The sequence below is a fragment of the Bubalus kerabau genome, chromosome 16, assembly GCF_029407905.1.
Source record: "Bubalus kerabau isolate K-KA32 ecotype Philippines breed swamp buffalo chromosome 16, PCC_UOA_SB_1v2, whole genome shotgun sequence".
Lineage (NCBI taxonomy): Eukaryota > Metazoa > Chordata > Mammalia > Artiodactyla > Bovidae > Bubalus > Bubalus kerabau.
The window spans coordinates 16,092,514-16,118,361 of record NC_073639.1 but is presented as its reverse complement, the minus strand read 5'-3'; the positions used below and the strand labels follow the sequence as shown (position 1 = coordinate 16,118,361).

At 42.0% G+C, this 25,848-nt stretch overlaps 1 protein-coding gene across 26 annotated transcripts in view; it reads right to left on the bottom strand.

The window, feature by feature from the left end:
- SLC10A7 (solute carrier family 10 member 7) overlaps nucleotides 1–25,848 on the bottom strand; it is a 312,501-nt gene that overhangs the window by 38,216 nt on the left and 248,437 nt on the right. For 12 of the 26 annotated variants that reach the window (XR_008703526.1, XR_008703527.1, XR_008703525.1 and 9 more), the window contains 3 exons: nucleotides 16,799–16,882; nucleotides 7,811–7,976; nucleotides 6,756–6,807 (listed from right to left, as the gene is read on the bottom strand). Coding sequence is in view for 16 of the 26 variants with exons in the window: in XM_055550400.1 (XP_055406375.1) it covers nucleotides 6,756–6,807; nucleotides 7,811–7,976; nucleotides 16,799–16,882 (302 nt within the window). In the remaining 10 variants the exon portion in view is untranslated. Of the gene's footprint in view, nucleotides 1–6,755; nucleotides 6,808–7,810; nucleotides 7,977–16,798; nucleotides 16,883–22,107; nucleotides 22,141–25,848 lie in introns of those variants that run through there. The other 14 variants (XR_008703528.1, XM_055550397.1, XM_055550404.1 and 11 more) reach the window with 8 other exon arrangements.

Here is a 25,848-nt window from a genome sequence, read left to right as displayed (position 1 = left end):
AACGCTATTCTGCTTGATATTTGTTCTTTTCCAGATTATAGTATATTTCTGATGCATCTAAATCTCTCTGGCCAAGAAAGCTCTGATTTAATCTGGTGTTGGCTGTGCTGTCTGCCATGCTGGAGCAGAATTTCCAATGTGGCTAAGGAGAATGTCTCTAAGATATGCTTACTTGTCCTCTGCGTTTAGGTAGGGAGATCCAAGGTAAGCCCACACGAGGTGGTGTCTGGCCCTGATGTGGGCTGAACACTGCCCTAGGTTTCTACTGACACAAAGCCCTTCAGTGGGGAGGGAGAGTCAGGATATAAAAATGGAATGTTTGGGGTTAAAGCAATATTCCACCTAAATAGGGCTGACATACTCTATCTCTGATTATAATCAACCCTGAATATTCACTGGAAGGACTGGGATGCTAAAGTTGAAGCTCCCAGACTTTAGCCCCTTGATGCGAAAAGACCCTGATGCTGGGAAAGACGGAAGGCAAAGAGAAGAGGGAGGCAGAGGATGAGATGGTTAGATAGCATCACCGACCCAATGGACAGGAACTTGAGCAAACTCCAGGAGATAGTGGAGGACTAGGAGGCCTGGTGTGCTGCAGTCTGTGGGGTCGCAAAGAGTTGGACATGACTTAGTGACTGAACAACAACAACATACTCTCTCTCTACAGTAACAGATGGTTCTGTATCGCGGATCTTGGGGAAGCCAGGGGAGCCCGTACTCACTTAACGGTCCATCCGAGATGGGGGGTGGGGAGGGGGAGGATGGTGAGTAACCACAGCAGCAAATTAAAAAAAGTTCTATCACACATATACATATTTACTTGAACTATAGTTGATTTGCAGTAAATATTTATTGAGCACTTTAAGCACTTTGCATCCAGTATTTCTTTCTTCACAGAACAGCCTTATGCAGTAACAGTATCTTGGTCTTTGCTTTTTCCAAAAAGGGATCTTAAAGCAGAGTTAGTTGCATCAAGTCACATAGATAAGGAGGCTGTCCCAAACTGTGAAGACAAGTTTACTTGCTGAGAAGAATATTATAAAAAACCAAAACCACCACACAATTTAGTGGATGAGAGCAGCTAAGTAAGCTTCCTTCACCCATGCTCTGGGGTTAAATAGCAGAAAGTCAAGATAACACAAAAAAAACGGTGTCCTGTACATTGTACTAAGTAGTAACGACTATAATTATTTTCAGTGATTATCATCTCTATCGTGCCTGCTCACATTCTTGAAAGGAACGGCATTACTATTTATTTTCCAATTCTACCTTATCTCTTTTTAATATTGATTTTCTTTTTATCTCGTTCTTATAATTCTTTTGATTACTTTGGCTTCCCTCGAGATGTTTATTTCCTTTGTCTCCCAACTGGTCTTTTTATTCTCTCACAAAGCTTTCAATCAGTGTTTTCCACATAATATTTATTTTGCCTGCCTTTGCAGTACCCACAAAGGAAAACATGTCAGAAGGTTTTACTAGCAGAATTACAGACTGTGGAGCAGAAAAGGTCCTCTGAGATAGTCCCGTCTAAGCCCACTGTTTTTACAGGGGGAAAGTTCCGTGCGAAAACTTTCCTTTGTTAACCTCGGTTCCAGTGTTTTGTCTTCACCGGTTTTAGGAGACCTCGTCTGTCCCCAGCTCTGTGGCACTAAACAAGTTAAGCAGAACTCTGGCTTAGTTGCCCCATCTCTGAATAGTAAGGAGACTTCCCATTAATGTGAAACAGATTGCCAGTCCAGGTTTGATGCATGAGGCAGGGCGCTCAGGGCCGGTACCCAGAGGGATGGGATGGGGAGGGAGGTGGAAGGGGGTTCAGGATGGGGAACACGTGTACACCCATGGCTGATTCATGTCAATGTATGGCAAAACCCACCACAATATTGTAAAGTAATTAGCCTCCAGTTAAAATAAATAAATTAAAAAAATAAATAAAACACAGAAACTGAAAAAAAATAAGGTTCATCTTCCCTTCCTCCCTGCCTGCCTCTCCCCTTCTACTCTTCAGGCGACCCCCCTTCCCTCCCTGGGCTATGGCCTGAGGCTGAATGAGACATCTCATAGAAAATGTACTGATAAGGACCAAAGCACCCAGTACAAATATTTAAATATTTGTTTTCTCCCTTTTCCTTTCTTTATGGTTTCTTCTGTCACTCTAGAGACATTCTCTGCTTCTATTACTCTAGTGGTCAACCTACCAAACTGTCTTATTTTGAAAAGATTTCCCATTACTGCTTTCTTTTTTTAAGCTTTTTCAACATTTTTCTTCTAACTTTGAAGCTTCCGAAAGTCACAGAAAGCTTAGGTCACTGTGGACAAAGGACTCTTGGTTTGATGAATGAACTCCCCATTCCTAGCAACTGTGACAGAGAAGTGTCAAAAAGAATGTATTACAAAACTAGAAATGCTATTCTCTCTCTTCCATAATTAGCTTTAGAAATAATATAAACTACTGCGCTATAACAAATATTTCACAGTAGCTAACCTTTCCAGAGCACTTACTGTATACTAGGTATTACGCTGAGGGCTTTATGTACATATTATTTAATTCTCCAAATGACCCTATGAGATAGGTATTACTACTGTCTTCAGTTTATAAATGAGGACACTGACAAAAGTTATAAAGTTATTAAACAGAATGAAAACTCAAGTCCATCTGACTCCAGAGTTGGAATTTTTAACCCTGATGCTATTCTGTGAACCGATAATTGAGGATACAGAATGTACTCTCAAATGTCCTTTAAATACTCAGAGTATTAATAGAAGAGGCTCCCATGTCACACACTACAGAGGTAATAGGTCAAGTTTGTAAATCTAAGAAATATTAACCAGGTAAGCAGAGTGTTGAAGGGAAGCTGCATTTTCTTGGCTGGGTCTCTCCTAGTTTATGCTAAACTTCCACCATCAGAGGTCAGTGGCATACTGTACAAAAAAAGACTGATTTCTCTGCTGAGATTTCTGTCTCTGATTTAGTTTTATTGGACTGGTAAGTTAAAGAAAAGAAAAAACCTGCTATAGGCCAATTTTATTAATTTTAAGAAGGAAGGAACAAAAAGTAGGAAAAGAAAAGAACTCAGTGACGTATAAACCAATGGGTTCTTGTTCTAACTCTTGGTATTGTTGACTAATTTGTGTGTGTGTGTGAACTTGAAGAATCCAGTCACATACCCACTACAAATTCCCCAATCAAAACAAGTATTAGGAATTTTAAAAGTAACTGAAGTAGCTTAGTGTGGTGGTAGCAGCAAGGATAAATACTTTTGGAAATGTCAAATGGAGATGACACGCAATGCCAAGTGTAGCATCTGCCATCTGATGTGGGGTAAGTCGCTAAACTACTAAAATCTGATTTCAGGCCATTCCTGAACTACTCTAAGCGGGGGTCATCATCTGCAAAATAGCGACCAAACGCCAGCATCCTGGCCTTTTGGTGCCAGATTTACACGAAGCAGCATATGCAGAAACTGTAGCATGGTGCCCGACACACAGTAGGGTTCAATAAATGCTGGTATTTTTCATTTCTCCAATAAAATCCTCAGGTGCTATGGGGTCTTCCAACGTGAAAACAGAACGCGAAGATCATGAATTTTGTCTAATCGAAACATGTCCAAATTTTAATGGCGTCTTTCGGGGCTATGCAGCCAGTACCGAGGAGCAGAGTTACAGCTACCCCACATTCTGTTGTTTACCGAAGAACACGCATGTCTGGCAGCGGGCCAAGCAAGTTCAAAACACAACAGAACTTCAGTGAAGGCAGAACAGAAGGGCCTCAAAACCACAAGGCTTTATGAAGTCCGGCCTCCTTCATGAGGAATATCCTGACTTCTACTTTGACTGGTTGGGTTATGCCCCCCCTCCCCGCCCCCCAACCTCAGCAATAATCCCAATAGTGGCTGTTCTGTGGTCCTTCAAGGCATTTTTCAGTCACTGACGGGGTATCTGTATTCCACCTACCCTCACAGGATGGATGAGTGAGTCTGATGATTACTTTTGCCACAAAGACCAGCAAGCAAACAACCAGCAAAAGGCAAACATCTTTTTGAGGATGATGTAATGAGCCATTTACAAAAGGAACTTTAAAATAGCTTCTACTCTCAGACTTACCCAATTAAGTCACATTTTCTCTGTAATTTAATGGCTCTGGGCTTTATTCTTACTTCATAAATCACAAGCACAGGCTTGGAAAAATGTTTCCAATTACACCAATCAATACATTTTTATTGACTGTGTTTACAACTGGCCTCCAGCCGCACCAAGTGCTCTAAGAGCCAAGTGCCTAATTCGAGGCCTGAACCATCCACGCTCTGACACCACTCCAGGCTTCGTAAACAAGCCGGGCTCCTCCGCTTGTGGCAACTCACTGCCAGGAACTGGCATTCCAGGGCCTGGCAATCTGGCCCAAGCTTACCTTCCCAGTTACCAGTATTACTTTCCATTTTCTTTTACTCCTATTGTTCCACCAGGTCGTGTGAGTGTCTGTGTATGTCTGCATGTGCATTACTATTTCTTCTCCCCAAAATCCCCTCTTTGCGCCGCATTTGCTAAATAGTTAGCTATTCTCTATGACTCATGTCAAATCCCATCTCTTCCATGGAGTCTTGTTCTCCCACTCTCTTTGAAAGTGCCTTCTTCTTTGAATTGTCTATGGGTTGTGTTTTTGCAGCACTAACAGAACACTCCGCTATCAGTACATATGTATCTAGTCTGTAAAGTCCTACAGGATCAAAATCATTACGTGTAGTATTCACCATGGTAACTTTCTCATATCTGTTGAACGTATAATACTGGTGGAAGACGTTTCACTGGAGGTGAGCCTTTAAGAATAAGAAAGATGAAGTAGGACACAGGATCAAGTTTCACATGGGACCAGCCTAAGCAAGGGACAGAAATGAGAATGTTTGAGATTCCTCTAGGGAGCAGCAAAGATGTTACGTCTACCTACAGCTTAGACAGTGTGAACTCCAGTAGCGGTTCACTCAGCCCCTCAAACGAACCCCATTCTGCAGGCACTGCATAACCACTGAAGATCTCTGAACAAGACAGCTATTATCAGAACTCCGAGCCACTGGAAACAGTATGAAATGCACAAGAAAAATCCAGTCTGCAAATGAAGGATACCAGAAAGTCATCCATGGCAATGGTCTAGGGAGAAAGGCAATGAGAGCCTGAATTGGGGAACCAGCTTTCGAAGCACAAGAAATATGACCAAGGCAGGATCAAGACATTTAAACAAGAATTATGTGAAGGATTCCAGTCTGAGCAACTCTGTGGATGATAGCTTCATTCATACAGAGTGAAGTAAGTCAGAAAGAGAAAAACAAATATCATATATCAATACATATATATGGAATCTAGAAAAATGGTAGAGAAGAGCCTAGTTTTGGGAATAGAGATGCAGACAGAGAACGGACACGTGGGCACAGGGTGGGAGTGGGAGGGTGGGACGAACTGGGAGAGTTGGCACTGGCATATATATGCCACCATATGTAAAATTTACCCTGGTGGCTCAGCTAGGAAAGAATCTGCCTGCAATGCGGGAGACCTGGGTTCGATTCCTGGGTTGGGAAGATGCCCTGGAGAAGGGAATGGCTACGCACTCCAGTTATTCTTGCCTGGAGAATTCAATAGATAGAGGAGTCTGGCAGGCTACAGTCCATGGGGTGGCAGAGTTGGACACGACTTTCAGTTTCACTTTCACGCATAAAATAGCTAGCTAGTGGGAAGCTGCTGTATAGCACAGGGAGCTCAGCTCCGTGCTCTGTGATGACCTAGCAGGGTGGGATGGGGCGAGGGTGAAGTCCAAGAGGGAGGGGATATATATATATATATATATATATACACACACACACACACACTTAGAGCTGATTCACTTAGTTGTATTGTAAAGCAGTTATACTCCAAAAAAAGAGAAAAGAATACATGCTCCAGTAAATCAACTCCCTGGGTTCAAATCCCAGCTCTACCATGTAAGAGTTGTGTGATTTTTAGACAAGTAGGTTTACCCTCATCTGTAAAGTGGAAGGAATGATTTCATTTAGTTATATGGTTGTTGTAAGACTGAAATATGCTAATACATTTAAAGAGCTTGGAAAAACTGGTACATATAAAGAACTCAATATATACTAGTACCATTCTCATTAAAAAAAAAGAGAGAGAGACAAAGTATTAGGGCAAAAGATTAATTCCATTTTGAAGGTGTTGAGTCTGAGGTCTTGTTAAGACAGTCAGGTGAAGATATCCAAAAGTGAAGTGGGAAGCAGAGCAGGAGCTCCGGGAAAACACTGCAGTGGAAGGTCCAGTGCTCATCAGCAGGAAGCTGAGAGCTGGAGCCAGTGAAGCAGAGAAGGCTGCCTAAGCACACAGTGGGAGTGGTGAAACGAGGGCCAAGAACAGGTTGTTTGGTAATGCCTACAACTTGATGGTGGCGAGAGCAAGATGGAACAGCCAGGAGACAGAAAAGACTAGGAAAGGGTGTAGGGGCGAGGAAGTCAAGTACAGAGCATGATTCTTAGGAAGTGGCGCTAGTGGGGTAAAGAATCCACCTGTCAATGCAGGAGACGCAAGAGAATCGGGTTTGATCCTTGGGTGGGGAAGATCCACTAGAGGAGGAAATGGCAACCCACTCTAGTATTCTTGCCTGGGAATTTCCATGAACTGAGGACTCTGGCAGGCTATAGTCCATAGGGTTGCAAAGAGTCATACATGACTGAGTGCATGTGCGTGCGCACACACACACACAAACAAATCTAATCACTTACCTTGTGGAATAGATGAAGGTTAAAAGCATAAAGCTCAGTTGAATAGAACATACTGAAAAAAAAAAAAAAAAGATTATAAATCTAAATTAGCACTGCAAAACCAGTATCTGCAGCCTACTTATTGGTATGCTTGGTTTTATCTGAAAGTTATGGGAACTCAAGTACAAAAACAAATGAATAAGCCAAACAAACACACATTGCTAAACTGACAGAATCATTTAAACTAGTAGGACTTGATCTGTTCTTATGAAAGATACTCCCAGAGATAAGCTATGATATTTGCTACTCAGGGTAGATCTAAGACCTTCTTTGATTTAAAATTTGGTTACTTTATTTGTTCAGTTTAGGAAAAGCTGGTTTATCCAATGAATATTAGCAAAGAGCATAAATACAGTAGCATGTAACATATATTTTGGAATAACTCATGTTGATTTTAATAACAAAAGATTCTTTGATATTACAATTACCAAAAGTTGTCTTTGGTATTACAGGGTATGGAACAAAAGCTTAGTTTTTGAGCCTAGCAGTTATTTGCATTGTATAGTCTGCTGCTTCTTAAAATGAAATGATATTACTTTGGGTTTATTTTATTAATAATAGAAAAAAGTGACCTAAATAGTCACATTTTAACCAATGCAGCCAATTACTATTCTCAGAAAACAACAGTACCATATATTATAAATCCCAGTTTTAATTCACAATAAAGGGTAAAATAAACTTCAAGTTAACATTTTTTAAATGGGCAAGAAAGGGGTCACTTTAACATTTGAATTTGATAGCTGTCTCGGCTTCTTTCATCAACTATTATGAATGAGACATAAATAAACAAAGGAGATTAAGTCATAAGTGGATGCTGATGTCTTTTTAAAGAACAGATATACACGGTCACTACATATAATATGAAACGAAATATTCTTTTCTAATCAAATGAACATTGGCGATGAATTTAGGGACCACAAATAGTTATGCTTTGCTAGTGGGGAGGCTGAGGGGAGAGGCAGGACAGCCCTCCGACTTACTTATGAACAGTACGAGAAGGCCACCCTCCAACTTACTTATGAACAGTACGAGGAGGAGACTGAATTTATCCAGGTCGATACTTGGGTTCGAGAACGTGTCGCAGAAGGTTGTGTAGATGATCATGAGGAGCACGCTGCTGCTTACAGCGCCAAAAGGAGGCTGCTTTCTCTCCAGCCAGTCCCTGATGTATCTCCGGACAATCTGCAACACAGACACCAACAGGTCGCCTCTTTTCAGAGGGAGTCGGGTTGGGCATCGCAAAGTGATTCTGACAGCGAAAGACGGAAAGGAAAGAGAATAATTTGGATGAGGGCCACAGTGGATTTCAAAGCTTCCCTGCCACCCCATTCTTCTTCTGGGGAATTTCACATTTGTAGTGCAGCTTCCGCTAGTGTCCATAATGACAGTATATTTTCAACTGCATTCAAATCCATCCTTAATCATGCCAAATGCTCTTTGCTGGCTGTCAGTGAGACATGCCCATTAAGCCTCCCCAAAGTTTATCTCCTCTGCTGATCCTAATGGATGTGTGTAATTATCACAGTCCCCTTTGCCTCAACAGACAACGCCAAGTGTAACTTTGGGAATCTTAAAAATCTGACATCTTCAAGAATTTCAAGACGGTAGATAATCGAAAGTGATCCATGGAACATATTAATATTTAAAATGCCAGCAATGCACCAGAAGTTTTTAATTAAATTATAACTCATGCTTGAAAAGCAAAAGTGCATGTGTTGTGGGAGTTTAAATAATTCAGATGCTGAATATCTAGAGTTTTTGTGAATCCAAAGACAAATGCCATTTGCATGCTTTTAGAATTCTAGAATTAACACTTAAAAATGAATAAACCTGTCCTAACTTTCCTACAAAAGGGTGAGTGAAGTTATATGGCAATCCCCTCATATTTTAAAATCAAATCAGATATTTCAACTCAGGACAGCCTGAACACTGGTGATAACTTTAAGTTTGGATCTAAAAGTGAGCCACTCTATTTAAAACCTTTGGCTTTTGAAAGAAGCTGAACAAACCCGATAATGAGGACTAGAGTTGAGACACATTAAGTTCTGAGTCACTCATTATCCTGCATAATTGAACATGAGATTTCACAACAGGCTGAATTACCATGATCCATTAGCAATAATGAGGTCAGGGAACTTCTGACAAGGCTGATGGGGTTCTGTCATCTTCCACTCTGTCACTAAAAAGGCTTAATTTGCAATGAGGCATGCCTTCACAGATCCTCAAGAACAAATAAACGACTCTCCAGAGAACCTGCAGACGGACGGCTATTGGATCAATTTCCTCCCACCTCAAGGACTCAGTAGGTGAAAGACGTGTTGAAGACGGTGTTCTGGCAGAAAGCTGACCGGTTGGTAAGAGAAGCAGGGGCAGCACCTTGAAGGGTGGGTGGGACCAGAGGAGAAAGAGGGCTTTATATAGAAATGTCTGTGTTTGTGAAAGTCGCTCAGTTGTGTCCGACTCTTTGCAAACCCATGGACTATACAGTCCATGGAATTCTCCAGGCCAGAATACTGGAGTGGGTAGCCTTTCCCTTCTCCAGGGGATCTTCCCAACCCAGGGATCGAACCCAGCTCTCCCACATTGCAGGTGGATTCTTTACCATCTGAGCCACAATAGTGTTAAATATTTTTAAAAAGTACAACTTGGAATTAAAGTTATAGCTGCATTTATTAAAAAATTGTGTTTTGTTTCATAAAAGCAATTGCAAACCATAAATCACCATAGTAATTTATCTAGTGTTCATTTCTTTCTTTACAATGAAACTATAGTGAGGTATAGAGAAATAGTTCTATTATACAGCATTACAGACTGATGTATCAGAACACACATTTTGGTGCCTGAGGGACTCAGAAAAGCTATGATCAACTTCGACAGCACATTAAAAAGCAGAGACATTACTTTGCCAACGAAGGTCCATCTAGTCAAAGCTATGGTTTTTCCAGTAGTTATGTATGGATGTGAGAGTTGGACTATAAAGAAAGCTGAGCACTGAAGAATTGATGCTTTTGAACTGTGGTATTGGAGAAGACTCCTGAGAGTCCCTTGGACTGCAAGGAGATCAAACCAGTCCATCCTAAAGGAAATCAGTCCTGAATATTCACTTGAAGGACTGATGCTGAAGCTGAAATTCCAATACTGTGGTCACCTGATGCAAAGAACTGACTCATTGGAAAAGACCCTGATGCTGGGAAAGATTCAGGGCAGGAGGAGAAGGGGACGACAGAGGATGAGATGGTTGGATGGCATCACTGACTCAATGGACACGAGTTTGAGCAAGCTCTGGGAGTTGGTGATGGACAGGGAAGCCTGGCGTGGTGCAGTCCATGGGGTCACAAAGAGACACAACTGAGCAACTGAACTGAACTGAACTGCGGGACTCAGATGGCCCCATGTTCACATATATCGCCATGGGGCATGTGTGCGCAGTTGTGTCTGACTCTTTGAGACCCCATGGACGATAATCCACCAGCCTCCCCTGTCCATGGGATTTCCTGGGCAAGAATACTGGAGTGGATTGCCATTTCCTTCTCCAGGCACCATGGGGGTAGCTGCTTAATGGAAGGTCACAGACGTTTCATTTAAAAGGTCATTCCATAACTTACTGTTCCTAGTAGCATTAATGCTGATAATTGCTCTAATCAATGCAACTCAACATCTTTAGGAAATAAAACATGGAAATTACATGGAGTTATTGAAATTGATAGTCTCCACTTTTGTTTTAATATATAATGGTTAAAAACACAGAAGTCCTCTCTCTGCAACAGATTATAGAATGTAGGATCCCAATTCCAAAAGTAAAAGCGTCTTCCCCCACCACCTCTGACAAAATAAACAAATAAATATGAATGAGGTGTAACTCACCAATTTAAAAACCAAGACAAACCTGTAATTGTCAATCAACTTTATAAGTTTTAATCTGACTTTAGTCAACCTAATTAGTACCTCTTTCTTCATTACAAAGTACTCAGAGTCTCATAGTATATTAGGATTCTTCTAATATGGCAAGAAACAGGGACGCCAAATTCTGCATCCTCCTCGCTAACATGCTTTTCCTCTCAGCTCTTCATGTTGGATACTGAATCTCAAAATAGAAAACCACTAGAAGGTTGGAAACTGTACAAACTCATAAATGAAATGATAACCCTAGTTGAAAATAGATTGTTCTTTACTGTTTTTAGTGTTACAATGATATTTGTCTGTGTTTCTCTACCTTGCCAGCCTCCATAGGGCGTTTTCATCTCCTTCTAAAATTAAAATCACAAAACACCTTCTTTTGCACTGTGTAGCTAGAAAAGTGTTAAAATATTTCACAAACTACTGGGTGAAGTCGTGTTGATAGGCCTCAAATACGGGCTTCGGATATAAACTCCAGGAAACCCAACTTCTCTTACACTTTTGACACAAACATTCTCCACCTGTCAAGAATTCATGTCATTTTAAAATTCTCCAAAGCTGTTTGCCTTACACCAGTGTTTAATAACCTTATAGGAAACAAGGCTTTGCTAGAGATAGATGAATGCAACCTGATATAAACCACTCAGAATTCTCTTTTGGGGGGAAAAAAGTCAAAATGAAGTGGAAAAACGCATTCTGGTGAGGTGGCTTGTTGTAACTTTCTTCGGAATCTATACTAATTCATTTTCCCTCATAGCTCACAGAGATGCATTTGCTCAAAATTAAATGATAAATCCTCACTAACTTGCTTGCTTTTCTATGGAGATAGAAGGGGGAAAAAATCTTCCATCAGAAGCCTTTTGCTTTTATTGTCTTACCCTCTGCATTTTGATTTTCTTTGCTTTAAATTAAGCACCAGGAAAGGTTAAAATGAAACTTAAAGTTTTGAATCCTCGTATTTCTAATAAGCTGAACTGCATGCCAATTACTGCATGATCTCCAAGGTGAGCCCCTGGAAAAATAACAGTCTTGGGTGAAGAAGGTTGATATGCAGAGGTAAGTGAGAAGTATAATAGCCATCATTTTGTTTTCTTCATTTTTTTTCCAGGGCATTGTGTTGTGTTTTTCTTTCTATTCTATCTTTACACTTATAAATTGATTTTTGAGTGGGAATGGATGATGGCTGATTTTTCAGATTAAGTTTGAATTTAAAATTCATTTTTTTCCCAGGTAGTTTTAGATTGTTTCTTCAATTTTTTAGAAGTTTTTTTGTGTGTCTTTTATTTAAAGATTTTTTTAAGAGTTCATACAATTAAAAAAATTAATTTATTTATTTTAATTGGAGGCTAATTACTTTACAATACTGTAGTGGTTTAGGCTGCTTTCCACTTACAGTTACTACAGAATATTGACTCTATTCCCCATGTTGTACAGTACGTCCTTGAGCCCGTCTTACACCCCACAGTTTGTGCCTCCCATTCCTCAATCTCTGTACTGCTCCGTCCCCCTCCCCACTGTAACCTCTTATTTGTTCTCTATATCCTGAGTCTGCCTTTTTTTTTTTAATCTTCGATTTTTAATCCTCTATTCCACTGAATATACATATTTTCAGAAAGTGATTTGTTTCTTCATTAATGTTCTTTTGAAATGTACAGTCAGGGATGCGACATCAAACCAATTATGTAACGTTTATTAAATATTGAGTAGATTCAAACTAATATTACACTTTTTTTAAACAAAAGTGGAAACAGTAATAATAAATGGATTATTTATTTTAAATAGAAGCACCCATCTATTTAAAAGAAGCACCCATCATCGACTTCACTCTCTGAAATTCTTTCCCTCTACTAACATTTACTTCCATTCTCAGGAACAAGGTTACGCAGATTCTATCCTGCTCGGGTTATAGCTGAAAACAAAGGAACCTGAGAGCCCAAACGGCTTGCATCAAATGCTCAAAAGCCAGTCACATGGATTATTAGAACTCTCACCTCTCTGTCTTGAGTGAACAATAGCATAGGGGTTCAAGGTATAGACTTTGGAGCTTCTTACTTTGTGATCTTGGGCAAATTCCTTAACTTCCCTGTGCCGCATCTCTAAAATGCATAGACTAGTAATTGTAGCGAGGACTAAGTGATTAAATAAATATAAAATGCTTTAGAACCGGGGAATGTACGTGGTAAATAAGAACTATTCTTATTCCCAAGACCCAGTTTGCTGATGTTTCTATCACAACACTCTTCAGCTATATATCCCATTGCATGATGTATCAATAAAAGACACTCTTCTCCCAGAGCGATTCAAGTGAAGCGATGAAAACCGAATATAATTTTATAAGTGCAAAATTTTACTAGCATTAATGACATTAACTGCAGCTTCAGCTGGAGATTATTTAACATGAAAAGTCAATCTCAAACTGAGAAACAAAGCATGAACGAGGGACTAGAAAATGCATTAGTGATAAATAATATGCTTTTTTACTATTAACTTATCGACGTGGGGTTTAGTGTGCTGTTTTAAAATAATATTTTTCAAAGGTAGTGGAAATTCTATTTCATTAACATTGATTCATAAATCTCTCAAATCTAATGCATAAAATAAGCATTTGTCATAGGCAGTTAGATACATTGAAGGCTTTATCAGAAAAGAAGAAACATTACAATAACACACACTTAATTTCTTTCTAGAACTGATGGAAGCAAGCAATCTCCCAACTATCTATGGAAAGACTAATCTTATCTCACACACGGCATCTCCGAGCTGGAAGATATTAAACTCTTAGCTCTATAAACGAGGTAAGTGAGACCTAGAAAGCATGTGTATAGCCAGGCAGTGGCAAAGACCAAACTAGACCACACGCGTCAGCGTGTCAGACTGTGCATCGGCGTGTCACATGTCAGACTGCCTGTGACTGATGTGTCAGTCATTCAATGATGATTTCAGTCCAAAAGAAGTACTGTCTGGAGCAAACACATACACTCAAAAAGCAAATAGAGTCCACTCTAAGAAATGTAAATAAGAAACGGAATGATAAAAGTTTAATCATCATTAAAAAATTAAGGAAAATATTTTCAACTCACCCTTCCTGGTCTTTTTCTTCTCTTTCTAGTTCCCAACATTTATTTAACAGGTAATAATAAAATCTCATTTAAAATGCATATAAAAATCTATGGAAATGTTTACTTTAATATATGGCAACTCTGGTTATAATTGAGAAATGAGGCTGCATTGCCAGGAACCTAGTTCCTCTGAAGTAGGACACTGAGCACTTCTGATGAGGCCCTCAAAGACCATATCTCAAAGGTTAGGTTGGTCAGTGAGCAAATGAACAGAGAGATTAAACAGCAGGCAAGGTCCCTGGTCTCATGGAGCTCACGTTTGAGGAAATAAATAAAAAGCAAAAATGACAAATAAACAAGAAGCAGATAATGATCCATACCAAACAGAGGTTCAAACTGGATAATACGCTAGGGACTGAATGGGTTAGCCTGTGGAGGAAGGGCCTTTCTGAGGAGGTGACAGGTAGGAAGGTGTCCCAAACAGAGGGACAGGCAGGACAGAGGCTGACAGGTTTCAGAAACGGAAGCAAAGTCAGTGAGACCCAAGGGTAATGGCAAGTGGGAGAGTGTCAGGGGAAGTAAAAGGGATTTGAAAATAGAGGATAGGGTAAAATGATCTCATAAGGAAGCAGAGCAGGATGTCTGGGAAGTGCTGAATGACATTTTAAATGTGGGGTCATGAATTTAAAACAAGATGGGAACCAATGATATATTTCTCTCTAGCAAAGCTGGCTGTTGTTCAGTTGCTCAGTCATGTCCGACTCTTTGTGACCCCATGGACTGCAGCACGCCAGGCTTCCCTGTCCTTCACTATCTCCTGGATTTGCTCAAACGCATGTCCATTGAGTCGGTGATGCTTGGGAAATGCCATTGTCAGAGGAGCCTAGTGGGCCACAGCCCATGGAATGCAAAAGAGTCCCAGAGAGTTGGACAGGACTGAGTGAAGCCAGAGATCTTGGGAAAATGGCTGGAGGGGCTACTGAGAGGATAAATTCAAAGTTTTCTTCAGCCAAGGTTTTAATACAGTGAACATCCGATTCCTGAAAGGAAGTGAAAGTGAAAGTCACTCAGTTGTGTCCAACTCTTTGCAAGCCCACAGTCCACGGAATTCTCCAGGCCAGAATACTGGAGTGGGTAGCCTTTCCTTTCTCCAGCGGATTTTCCCAACCCAGGGATCGAGCCCAGCCCTCCTGCACTGCGGGCGGATTCTTCACCAGCTGAGGGTGCTACTAAATACACTTATGCTAGAGCCTCTGCTTCTGGGAAGCTCACGGGTGCTACCTTATTGTTGCTCCTAATACATATGATGAGTCAAGTACGATGGGAGAACCGGAATTTAACCTAGGGCCGGGGTGTCAGAGCGCTTCAGAGGACACCTCTGTCCTGAGTCTTTAGGGGTGAGCAGGAGTTTTCTGGCAGAAAGGAAGGAAACAAGGAGGTAAAGGCATGGAGCAGAGAAGGGGCACACCGCGGGGCAGAAGAGAAGCTGTGAAGCAGATGGTGGAGGCGGATGTGAAGGACACTGACAAGTGGGCTGGGGTCAGAGAGGAGGGCTTCGTGGGCCACGCGAGGAGCAGGTGACAGGGAGCCGCACGGGCAGTTTCTGGGGAGAGGAATAACAGAACATGGCTTGTTTTTAGGACTACCCTGGAGACAGTGAAGACACTGGCTGGAGATAGGAAGAGATTCCCAGCGCAGAGAGTGGTCTGACAGAACCAGCTGCTGCTAAGATAGCAGACTCAGGCCAGGGTAGACCTCTCCCGGGCGAGGCGGCAGGTGGGAGTGGGAGGCAGCATGTGACGACTGCTCTTTGCAAGAGGAGAAAAACCGGGCACTCATGTCTCGGGGAGGACCTCTCTGAGGGGTGGGTCCGGCCTGAGATCCCACTGGGGCAGCACCACAGACAACCCCTCCCTCATTGCACTTGTCTCGGGCTCCCTGCTGTTGATCCCAAGGGTTCCCCCCATTCAACTTCCTGCATGGAAACCTTGGTCTCAGACTTGATTTCCCGGAGAACCTAAGACAGCAGGTCAAGACTACATGTCTATACATGCACCGTTTTTAAACAGCTAATGCCTCAAAGAATTACTTCCTGTTTCATATCCACAGGGAATTTGAAAATGATGATGAAACTATAGAACACTTACCTGTATCAGGCTGTATGAGGGAAAAAAACTTAAGATGCATCGTATTTCGTGTGACCTTCACAATAACCCTTTAAGATAGGTACCGTTATTATATAATTTAATAAATTATGAACCTGGAGCTAAGGAGAGTAAATGACTTGCCCAAGGTCACACAGCAAATAAAAGGCAGGACTAAGAACCAGAGTCTAGTTGCTCTTAACCCAAGGTCTGGGCTCTTCACCATTCTAATGTACTATTTTGCTAAGACTCACTAGCTTTAGCAGTACATTAAATTCTGTATGCTGTTACCATGGCTACCTAGGATTAAAACAACAACCTTGTTTTTAAATTTGTATGCTCATAACTGAATTATATACTCATTATCAACCTGTTATAAGAAGTTAGGAAGTTCTTCTATGAGTCTAATTCAGTTAGAATAATAAAGGAAACTACATTTTCTAAGATCGAATTTAAAGAGCTAATAGAATTAAATGTTTGTTTTATCAATTACAGCATCACAAGCATGATCACTGCTATCAGAGAAGGCTAAAAAGGTGGTCAAATGCAGGTGCCTGTTCCGCAAATGGTCCTAAATGCTGACACCTTATTGGAAATCAAGGTAATGATTTACTAGATGTTTTCAAGCTAGCAACATAGCTACAATAAGGGATGATAAATTAAAAAATCAAGACTGTATGCAGGTGTCCCTATATACTGTTATCTGCAAAGCAGACTGATGTTCATTAAAAAAAATAAAAAAGATAGGACTATCGTGATTGAGGAAACTTGTGTTTCACAGTCTTAGATTTTTATTTAACCATCTCTTCCCCTGACTAGCTTTTCTCTCAACTGTCCTGACACTACATAAGAATTCACAATTTGATCTATAAAGAAAAAGAGCGGAGAGAACTGGAGACCTTACCTGTCCAAGAATGAGGGGAACCACAACAGTCATAAAAAGCTGAGAAAAAATAGACGTAAAAGGCACAGAAGACGATGAGCCAAGCTGCAAAACAAGAATATAAGAGGAGCTAGAATTACTTTCAGTCAGTTATCAAGAATGCTGTTCATTAGTGTAATAAATGAGTTCTCTCACACGCACCAAAAACTTGATAGCTATAGACAAAAAGCAAGTGAAGTTACTTTTATTTTTGAAATTTAGCACAAGATAAACTGAGTAGCTTAATAATAATTTTGTACTGTGAGACTAAGATTGAAGAAAAATAACTACTGTTTCACAATTAACTTATATGGTTTATTACGTGTCTGACTCTTTGCAACCCTATGGACTGTAACCTGCCAGTCTCCTCTGTCCATGGGATTCCCCAGGCAAGAATACTGGAGTGGGTTGCCATGCCCTCCTCCAGGGCATCTTTCCCACCCAAGGATTGAACTCTTACATCTCCTGCTTTGGCAGGTAGATTCTTTACCACCAGCGCCACCTGGGAAGCCCTGTTATTAAATACATTACTGATTGTAAAGTCATTCTGTGTCTACACTGTCTATATTCACATGGCATGATATTTCATCTGTACTCCTTGGAAGGAAAGTTATGACCAACCTAGATAGCATATTCAAAAGCAGAGACATTACTTTGCCAACAAAGGTTCGTCTAGTCAAGGCTATGGTTTTTCCAGTGGTCATATATGGATGTGAGAGTTGGACTGTGAAGAAGGCTGAGAGCCGAAGAATTGATGCTTTTGAACTGTGGTGTTGGAGAAGACTCTTGAGAGTCCCTTGGACTGCAAGGAGATCCAGCCAGTCCATTCTGAAGGAGATCAGCCCTGGGATTTCTTTGGAAGGAATGATGCTAAAGCTGAAACTCCAGTACTTTGGCCACCTGATGCGAAGAGTTGACTCATTGGAAAAGACTCTGATGCTGGGAGGGATTGGGGGCAGGAGGAGAAGGGGATGACAGAGGATGAGATGGCTGGATGGCATCGCTGACTTGATGGACGTGAGTCTGGGTGAACTCCGGGAGTTGGTGATGGACAGGGAGGCCTGGCGTGCTGCGATTCATGGGGTCGCAAAGAGTTGGACACGACTGAGTGACTGAACTAAACTGAAACGAAACTGAACTGAATCAAAGTTTATGTGATTTCTATTTTACCCATCTGCAGATACCTAAGCCAAATAAGTATGTCTCATTATTTTATTATCAAGATAACATTTTTATTTATGTAAATGAAATAGTTTGTAACTCCCCTGATCCTCCAAAACAAAGGCAATGAATCTCATATCCTTAAACATTTATTCTTACACAAAACCTTGGAAATGGGAAATCCTGAAACAACTTATTTTTCAACTTAAAATTTCAATGTACTGCTCCTAAATTGGTGTGCCTGATCATTGTTCATAATTCTTGTTTTGACTCCATCCTCGTTTTCTGGTTCTTGCTTTGCTAATGACTGAAGTCTCAGCTTCATAAACATGTTACTGCCAGACCACAAGGCAGCGTTTCTCTGTGAACACAGGCACACGCTCGCATTAACCTCTACTGCCAAGAATTGCTGCCTTCCTATTAACTTTCTTTTTTTAAAAAAAGTCTTTATTGAACCTGTTCCAATACTGCTTCTGTTTTACATCTTGGTTTTTTGGCCCCAAGGCATTTGGGAGCTTAGCTCCCCGATCAGGGATTGAACATGCACCCTGCATTAGAAGAGCAGGGTCTTAACCACTGGACTGACAGGGAAGTCCACCTGCTAACTTTCTCATATTTTTTCAAACCTGCTTTCTGACAAATAGTAGCTGTTTCATGGATGTTCATCTCTTTCATGAGTCCCTTCTGCAACATCTCCCGGGCCCTTGGAATTTTCTTTCACCTTCCTCTGCAGACCAAACCTCAATTTTCATATTTATCTAAGTTTAGCTAACCTCGGAAATATCTTTTGGAAAACAGTTTTTGTGACAGATGTGGAGGCAGTGATGACGGAGGAAAGAGAATGTTAAATAACAGAACAAATGTTTAGCTAAGTGAAGTCAATAGCTCAGAATGAAGTTACCTGGGACCAGTGTTTTCACTGATTTCTGCGTGAACCAGCCTACCAAGGTCTTTTCTACACCCTGGTTGGTGCATTTTATGCCTCTGCCCCCCTATCCTTGGCCCCAGTCTATATGCACTCTAGAGACCAAGAATATATGCTTTGTCCCCCGGCGGCCTGCATTCACTTAATACTGCCTCCAACATTCACCACTGGCTGTCAGCTTAACTTACAAAAAGTGTAGCCTCCAGCCTTTTCCTCCAGAACCAATATAAACTAAAAAAAAAAGCAACCAGATAAAGTGAAACTGGTGAAGATCACAAAGGATTTGTGGTGTGTTAAATGTTATTGAACTCATGTCTCCTTTGGCTCCTGCGTTGCAGGTGGATTCCTTAACACTAGGGCCACCTGGGAAGCCCCAAATGTTACACAGCTGTTAGATGTTTCTTTTTAGGCAAAGCCAAAGTATTAAAAGCTACTGACTCCACCCTATTTTAAAGCAACTATGTCCTTGAAGTGCAAGGTACGTAACAAATATATATTCTCTCCACAAATATTAACCCTAAGGATGCTGCGAGGGCAAGGATTAAAATAAGGAAAAATATATTTTACAAAGAAATTGAGGCACTGGATAAATAGAAAAATAAATTTTAAAGAACAAAGTTTTTAAGTTCAAAGACGTTCAGCTCAATCAATGCTTTATCCAGAGGGTTCACAATCTTTGAAGATAGGCAGTGGGGTAGAGGGTGATAACCTGCAAGTAAAAAGTCTCCGTTCTTGCCTGGAATCTCATGGGTGATCTCTCTGTTCCTCTTTCTAGTGCAACTTTATTAAGTTATGTAATGTATTTTTAAAATGTTTTCATGAATAATCATATGAAGTTGTATTCCCTCTGTCAGCCCAGTGCTTATCCCAGGAACTGGCACAGTGAATATGTTTGCAGAAGCAAAAACCCATGCAGAACGAACAGATGAAGTAGTCTGTACACACGGGGTACTAAAAAGGGACAAACCCTTATTCAAAATCACATCCTCCACACGCACAAAACTAAAGTACATCTAAAAACTCATTATCCTGCAGCATTACAAAATCAGTCGGTATTATTATTTTTTTCACTTCTTATCATTAGTGATACAATGAATCCTAGTGTGCATCTAGTAACTCAGGGCATCTATTCATGACAAGAACCAAGGGAAGAGAGGATCAGCTCATGCAGGCGTGCACATACACAGCAATGATCATGGCGGTCTGTCCTCGATTCTCCTCCACCCTGTCCTTAGCTCCTCAATGCTGCTGTGGAGAGAAGACCTAAAATTGACAGGATCCCTGCAAGAGACTTGTAGTCCTGTTCACTCTTTTTAAAGATTGAAAACTGAGGTCCAGAGAGAAAGTGAAGTCGCTCAGTCATGTTTGACTCTTTGCGACCCCATGGACTGTAGCCCCCCAGGCTCCTCCGTCCATGGGATTCTCCAGGCAAGAGTACTGAGAAGTCACTTGTAATTAACACTTCTAATACCTGCATTATGATGTGAGATTGGCAGTGCTTCTCAAACACATGCAAGTGACTCCAGCCAAATCTGCTCTGTGACAGCAGCCAGATCCACACTGGGAGGGCTTGTTAGTTTAACCATAAAGCATTACTGCAGAGCAGCAAAAGATCAAATGAAGAGAAAAGTTAAAAGCTGATTTCATGTACTGAGTCCATTTGGGGGGTGGTTCTTTTTAATCCCAATTCAATCTAAAAGGGAAGTAGAGGAAAACCCATTTCACCTTAGGTGTTGAAGAATATTGTGTGTGTTATTCTCTAGCTCTATCACGTGATAGACCACCTGAATGTTCAGTGTTTGGAAGCCTCTAGTTTCCGGAAGACAGTGGGAAAGGCTTTGGGGTGAGGGGGAGGGTGGGAGGTTGTCCACGATCCCCAAGGTCCCTTTGTCCTCAAAAACACCCTTGATCTCTGATCCACTTGGTTAGGAACATAGGTTAGAGCAGCCCTCCTCTGGGGCCTTGTCAGATCAGAGGCTAGAGCAAGCTAGCCAGGGATGTAATTAACAGGGTATATGAAACCAGACGAAGTTCGGTGGGGATGCTGGGCAGGAAATCCCGCAGGGTGGCTCCCTTTAGAAGTGGCTCTGACAGGAAGGAAACCTCAGTCCTGGGGTCTACCTTGGCATAAGTCCTTTCTTTTGAATCGGCCACCAGACCTGTCGCTGTGGTCAGTGTGAAGGTGCAGCGGTCCCCGTGGGGAAGCTCTGGGGCTATGAAGTACGCCCTGGCAGCCAGAAGAAAGAGTGGGCACCTGCATTTGAGAGCAACACCAGGAAACTACAAGACCCAATCATTTTACATGCAGAGTCGATTTTAACTAAAGCAGAAGGAAATACGTTGTCTGGGCTAGCTGGTCTTCACATTTTAATGAGGAAACCTCATGTGGTTTCTATTTCAGAGACCAATGTGTTTATAAGAAGCATCAATAATTTGCACGTTTGAATAAGGGCTCGGGATAAGCTGGGGCCAAGCAAGTGTTCTCGGCTTTGCTGAGCCACCTGGCAGGCTTAAAGTTCCTACGTCTCACATTGCCAACGTGTGCTTTAAAATACTGCGTGTGAAATAAACAACCCGGGCATTGGCTAATTTCTTTGAGGACTATAGTTCTTTTAAAACAGGGAACTCACAATTAGCTTTATTTGTTTTAACATCATGCTGCAAAGAAACATTTCAGTGAAAATGAAATATGTAGGAATTTAAGACCTTCGTGTTCAATCCTTCAAATAGTTACTGGTGCTTCCTGTGAACCAGAGGCATGTTCTAGGTCCAGGGGCTCCAACAGTGAACAAAAGACCAAACCCGTCCTCTCTCCAGGAGCTGCTCTTTCAAAGCTGAGGTCTGTATGTGGATCCACACACACTCCTTTCTATAGGATATCTTCCCCTCACTTACAACTGGAGAAGTTCTAGTCTTTTTTCTAAAAATTATTTCAAGCATGACTTCTTTGGAAGTTATTTGCAAACCCTCCTCCCCAAATGCAGATGTGGCTCCTCGTTCTTCGGGGGCTCTGTGTTGCCAGTGTATTGCTCAGAATCCTTGGTTGGTCTTGTTTACACATCTCCTCTCCCAGTAGACCATGTGTTCCTGAAGGTCAGAGATGGGGTCTTTTTCATGTTTATATTCTAGGTGCCCAGCAGTGTGACTACTTCTTACATTTAGGGTGGTGGTTTTCAAATGTTAACACACCAGATTCCTTAGCCTCACCTACCAGTTCAGAGTTTCCAATTCAGCAGACCTGGGGGAAGGATGAAAGGAGGGTGGTGAGAACTTTTCTAACCAGCCCCCCCGGTGCTGCTGCGGAGCTGGGGTTCACAGGTGAGAACCACCACAAGTTAGTACAGCACATACTGCGTGCTGTGCACTCAGTCGTGCCAGGCTCTCTGAGATCCCACAGTTGTAGCTTGCCAGCCTCTTCTGTCCGTGGGATTCTCCAGGCAAGAATACTGGAGTGGGTATAGACCATAGCCTGCCAGGGCTCCTCTGTCTGTGGGATTCTCCCAGCAAGAACACTGGAGTGGGTTGCCATGCCCTCCTCCATGGGGTCTCCTGACCCAGGGATGGAACTTGCATCTCCTGCATTGGCAGGCAGATTTTTTTTTTTTTTTTTTTAACCACTGAGCCACCTGGGATGCCACATTGACTGTGCATGGCTCTGAAGCTTAGTGTTGAATGACTTAATACAGCAACCCCTTGAGGTGGGTCTCATTAGTACCCCCATTTTCACAAGAGGAAACTGGGGCAGGACAGTCCAACAGCTTGGTCACCATATCTCCAAAGTGGCAGAGCAGCGATCTCAACTGAGAAGGCTGGCTCCACAGCCTCACACTTAATCCTTAGCTTCTACAGCACAATACTTTGGCCACCTGATGCGAAGACCTGTCTCGTTTGAAAAGACCCTGATGCTAAAAGATTGAGGCGGGAGGAGAAGGGGACGACAGAGGATGAGATGGTTGGATGGCATCACTGACTCAATGGACATGAGTTTGAGTGAACTCCAGGAGTTGGTGACGGACAGGGAGGCCTGGTGTGCTGCAGTCCACGGGGTCACAAAGAGTCGGACACGACTGCGCGACTGAACTGAACTGAATGACCAAAGAACAGAGCAGTGAGGTGGGAGGGGACAAGAATGGAGACCAAAGTTGGGCTCCCCTTGTCCATGTGAGAGAAAGAAGGGTGTGAGTGAGTGTGTGTGTGTGTGTGTGTGTGTGTGTGGGTGTGTGTTAGGGGGCTTCATGGAGAGGGACATAGGCAGAAGCAAGAAGAGGGAGGGAAAAAAGATAAAGGGGGGTGGCAGGAATCTTGATAAGCAGTGGATGCCGGTGCAGCCTTTCTCAACTAGGTTTCTGGATTTGAACCAGAGGACTCAGAAAATTATTTGAGTGACTTTTTATTAACTCTCTCAAGGATGGTACATGATTAGTACTGAGGTATATGTATCAGTCCCTTGGACTGCAAGGAGATCCAACCAGTCCATTCTGAAGGAGATCAGCCTTTGGAAGGAGATTTCTTTGGAAGGAATGATGCTAAAGCTGAAACTCCAGTACTTTGGCCACCTCATGCAAAGAGTGGACTCATTGGAAAAGACTCTGATGCTGGGAGGGATTGGGGGCAGGAGGAGGAGAAGGGGATGACAGAGGATGAGATGGCTGGATGGCATCACTGACTCGATGGACGTGAGTCTGAGTGAACTCCGGGAGTTGGTGATGGACAGGGAGGCCTGGCGTGCTGTGATTCATGGGGTCGCAAAGAGTCGGACACGACTGAGCGACTGATCTGATCTGATCTCATATATATCAGAAAGAAGTTAATCCAGGGACTTCCCCGGTAGTCCAGCACCTAAGACTCTGAGCTCCCAGTGTAGGGGGCCCAGGTTCAATCCCTGCTCAGGAAACTAGATCCCACAGGCCACAGCTAAGAGCCTATGTGCCACAATGAAGATCAAATATCCTGTGTGCTTAAACAAAGACCCAGTGCAGCCAAATAAATAAATAAGTATTTTTTTTTTAAAAAAAAGAGAGAGAAGGAAGAAGCTAATCAGGTACATACAAGGGCTACTTTAGGGCATTAGCATTTAATTTTCTAACCTGGCAGAGGAAGGCTGAGTCGAATGAAGCAAGATTGGCTGCTGTCAATCCATTAAACTTAGAAACTGATTTGGAAGGAATCTGGATGGACCAGTCAGTGAAATTTTATGGGGCCCGACTAACCAGACTCAGAAAGACAAATAAGTTCTTGATGAAGAGACGCCGGCTGTCTGTAAAATCATAGTTATCAACCTACAGTTAGAAAACAGATGGTGCGTTTAAATCACTCCTGTAAGTGAGCTGACCTGTAAATTGTCATTAACGCACCAGGCCCTCACTTGCTCTGCTGTGTAATCAGCCTTTTATCTCCTACCAGGGAAATCCATTAGCCACAGGCACTGTGACTATTTGTGTCTCCTCTCAGCTATTAAAACATTATTGTATTAAATAATTCACCCCTGATGACTGGTCTTTGCTCTCATGAGTGCCACATTCAGAGAAAAAGAAGAATAGATATTTACAGTTCAGACTGTAGGGGAAGGAATGCTCAACCTCTTCCATGAGGAAATCAGGAAGAAGGCACTGCAGACCGACAGAGGGCAATGGGTTCCCTTCCTGCCCAGTTCTGGTCCCTCCCCGGCCCCCCCACCACCCAAGCCCAGCCCCAAGGGACAGAAAGAGGAGGAGGCCTGCTTACCAGTGGGTCCCCATCTTTTGTTACTTTTTTTGATATGGACCATTTTTAAAGTTTTCATTGAATTTGTTACAATATTGCTTCTGATTTATGTTTTGGTTTGTTGACCACCAGGCATGTAGGATCTCAGCTCCCCAACCAAGGATTGAACCCACACCCACTTCATTGGAAGCACTGATTCTTAACCACTGGACCACCAGGGAAGTCCCCGGATCTAACTCTTGTACCCACACACAGACATGCTCATAGACACTGCCCCCTTCCCGTCACAAAGACAAGGCATGCACACAGGAGACCAGAGAGAGTCCCCGGCTTCCATTCCCCGCGCTTTCTAGATTCCCGTCTTTCCCTAAAACTACAGTCCAGCCTTCTTTCATTCCTGCTGCCCCTAATCTTGCAGGGATACATGCAAACTGCACTGATAACTTACTCAAAATCAGTGGCTGAAATGTATAACAGCTGACAGGCTCAACGGAAAATGACTATCATTTTTATCAAAGTTAAGACTATGGTTGTTAAAAAGCTGTACTGATTCAGCTGCATTTATCAAACTAAAGATGGGTTATGGGCACGGAAGATGTATAGTTTGTGGAGGAAATGATCCTTTTTATATCTAGATGCACGGTCTTTTTCCTTTCCTGAGCAACAAAGAAAAAAACAGGCTTTAAATGATTTTTTTTTTTAAGATAAAAAACAGGTAAAACATTTCTTTGGGTTATATGCTAATTTAAAACATAAGATCAAAAGATTATCTTCCAATAATTGATAGAAACTACATACAACTGTAGGTTCTGGTTATTCAAACCACCTAGAAATCATAGTGAAATGTGCCACCCAGTAAACTGTAAATCAGCTTTTCATTGTCCACAGAGGAAAGCTGTGGGGAGATGGGCTTCCAGGACTGTGTAGATCACAACAAACTGTGGAAAATTCTTCAAGAGATGGGAATACCAGACCACCTGACCTGCCTCCTGAGAAATCTGCATGCAGGTCAAGAAGCAACAGTTAGAACTGGACATCGAACAACAGACTGGTTCCAAATCAGGAAAGGAGTACGTCAAGGCTGTATATTGTCACTCTGCTTATTTAACTTATATGCAGAGTACATCATGTGAAATGCCAGGCTGGATGAAGCACAGCTGGAATCAAGATTGCCAGGAGAAATATCAATAACCTCAGATATGCAGATGACACCACCGTTATGGTAGAAAGTGAAGAGGAACTA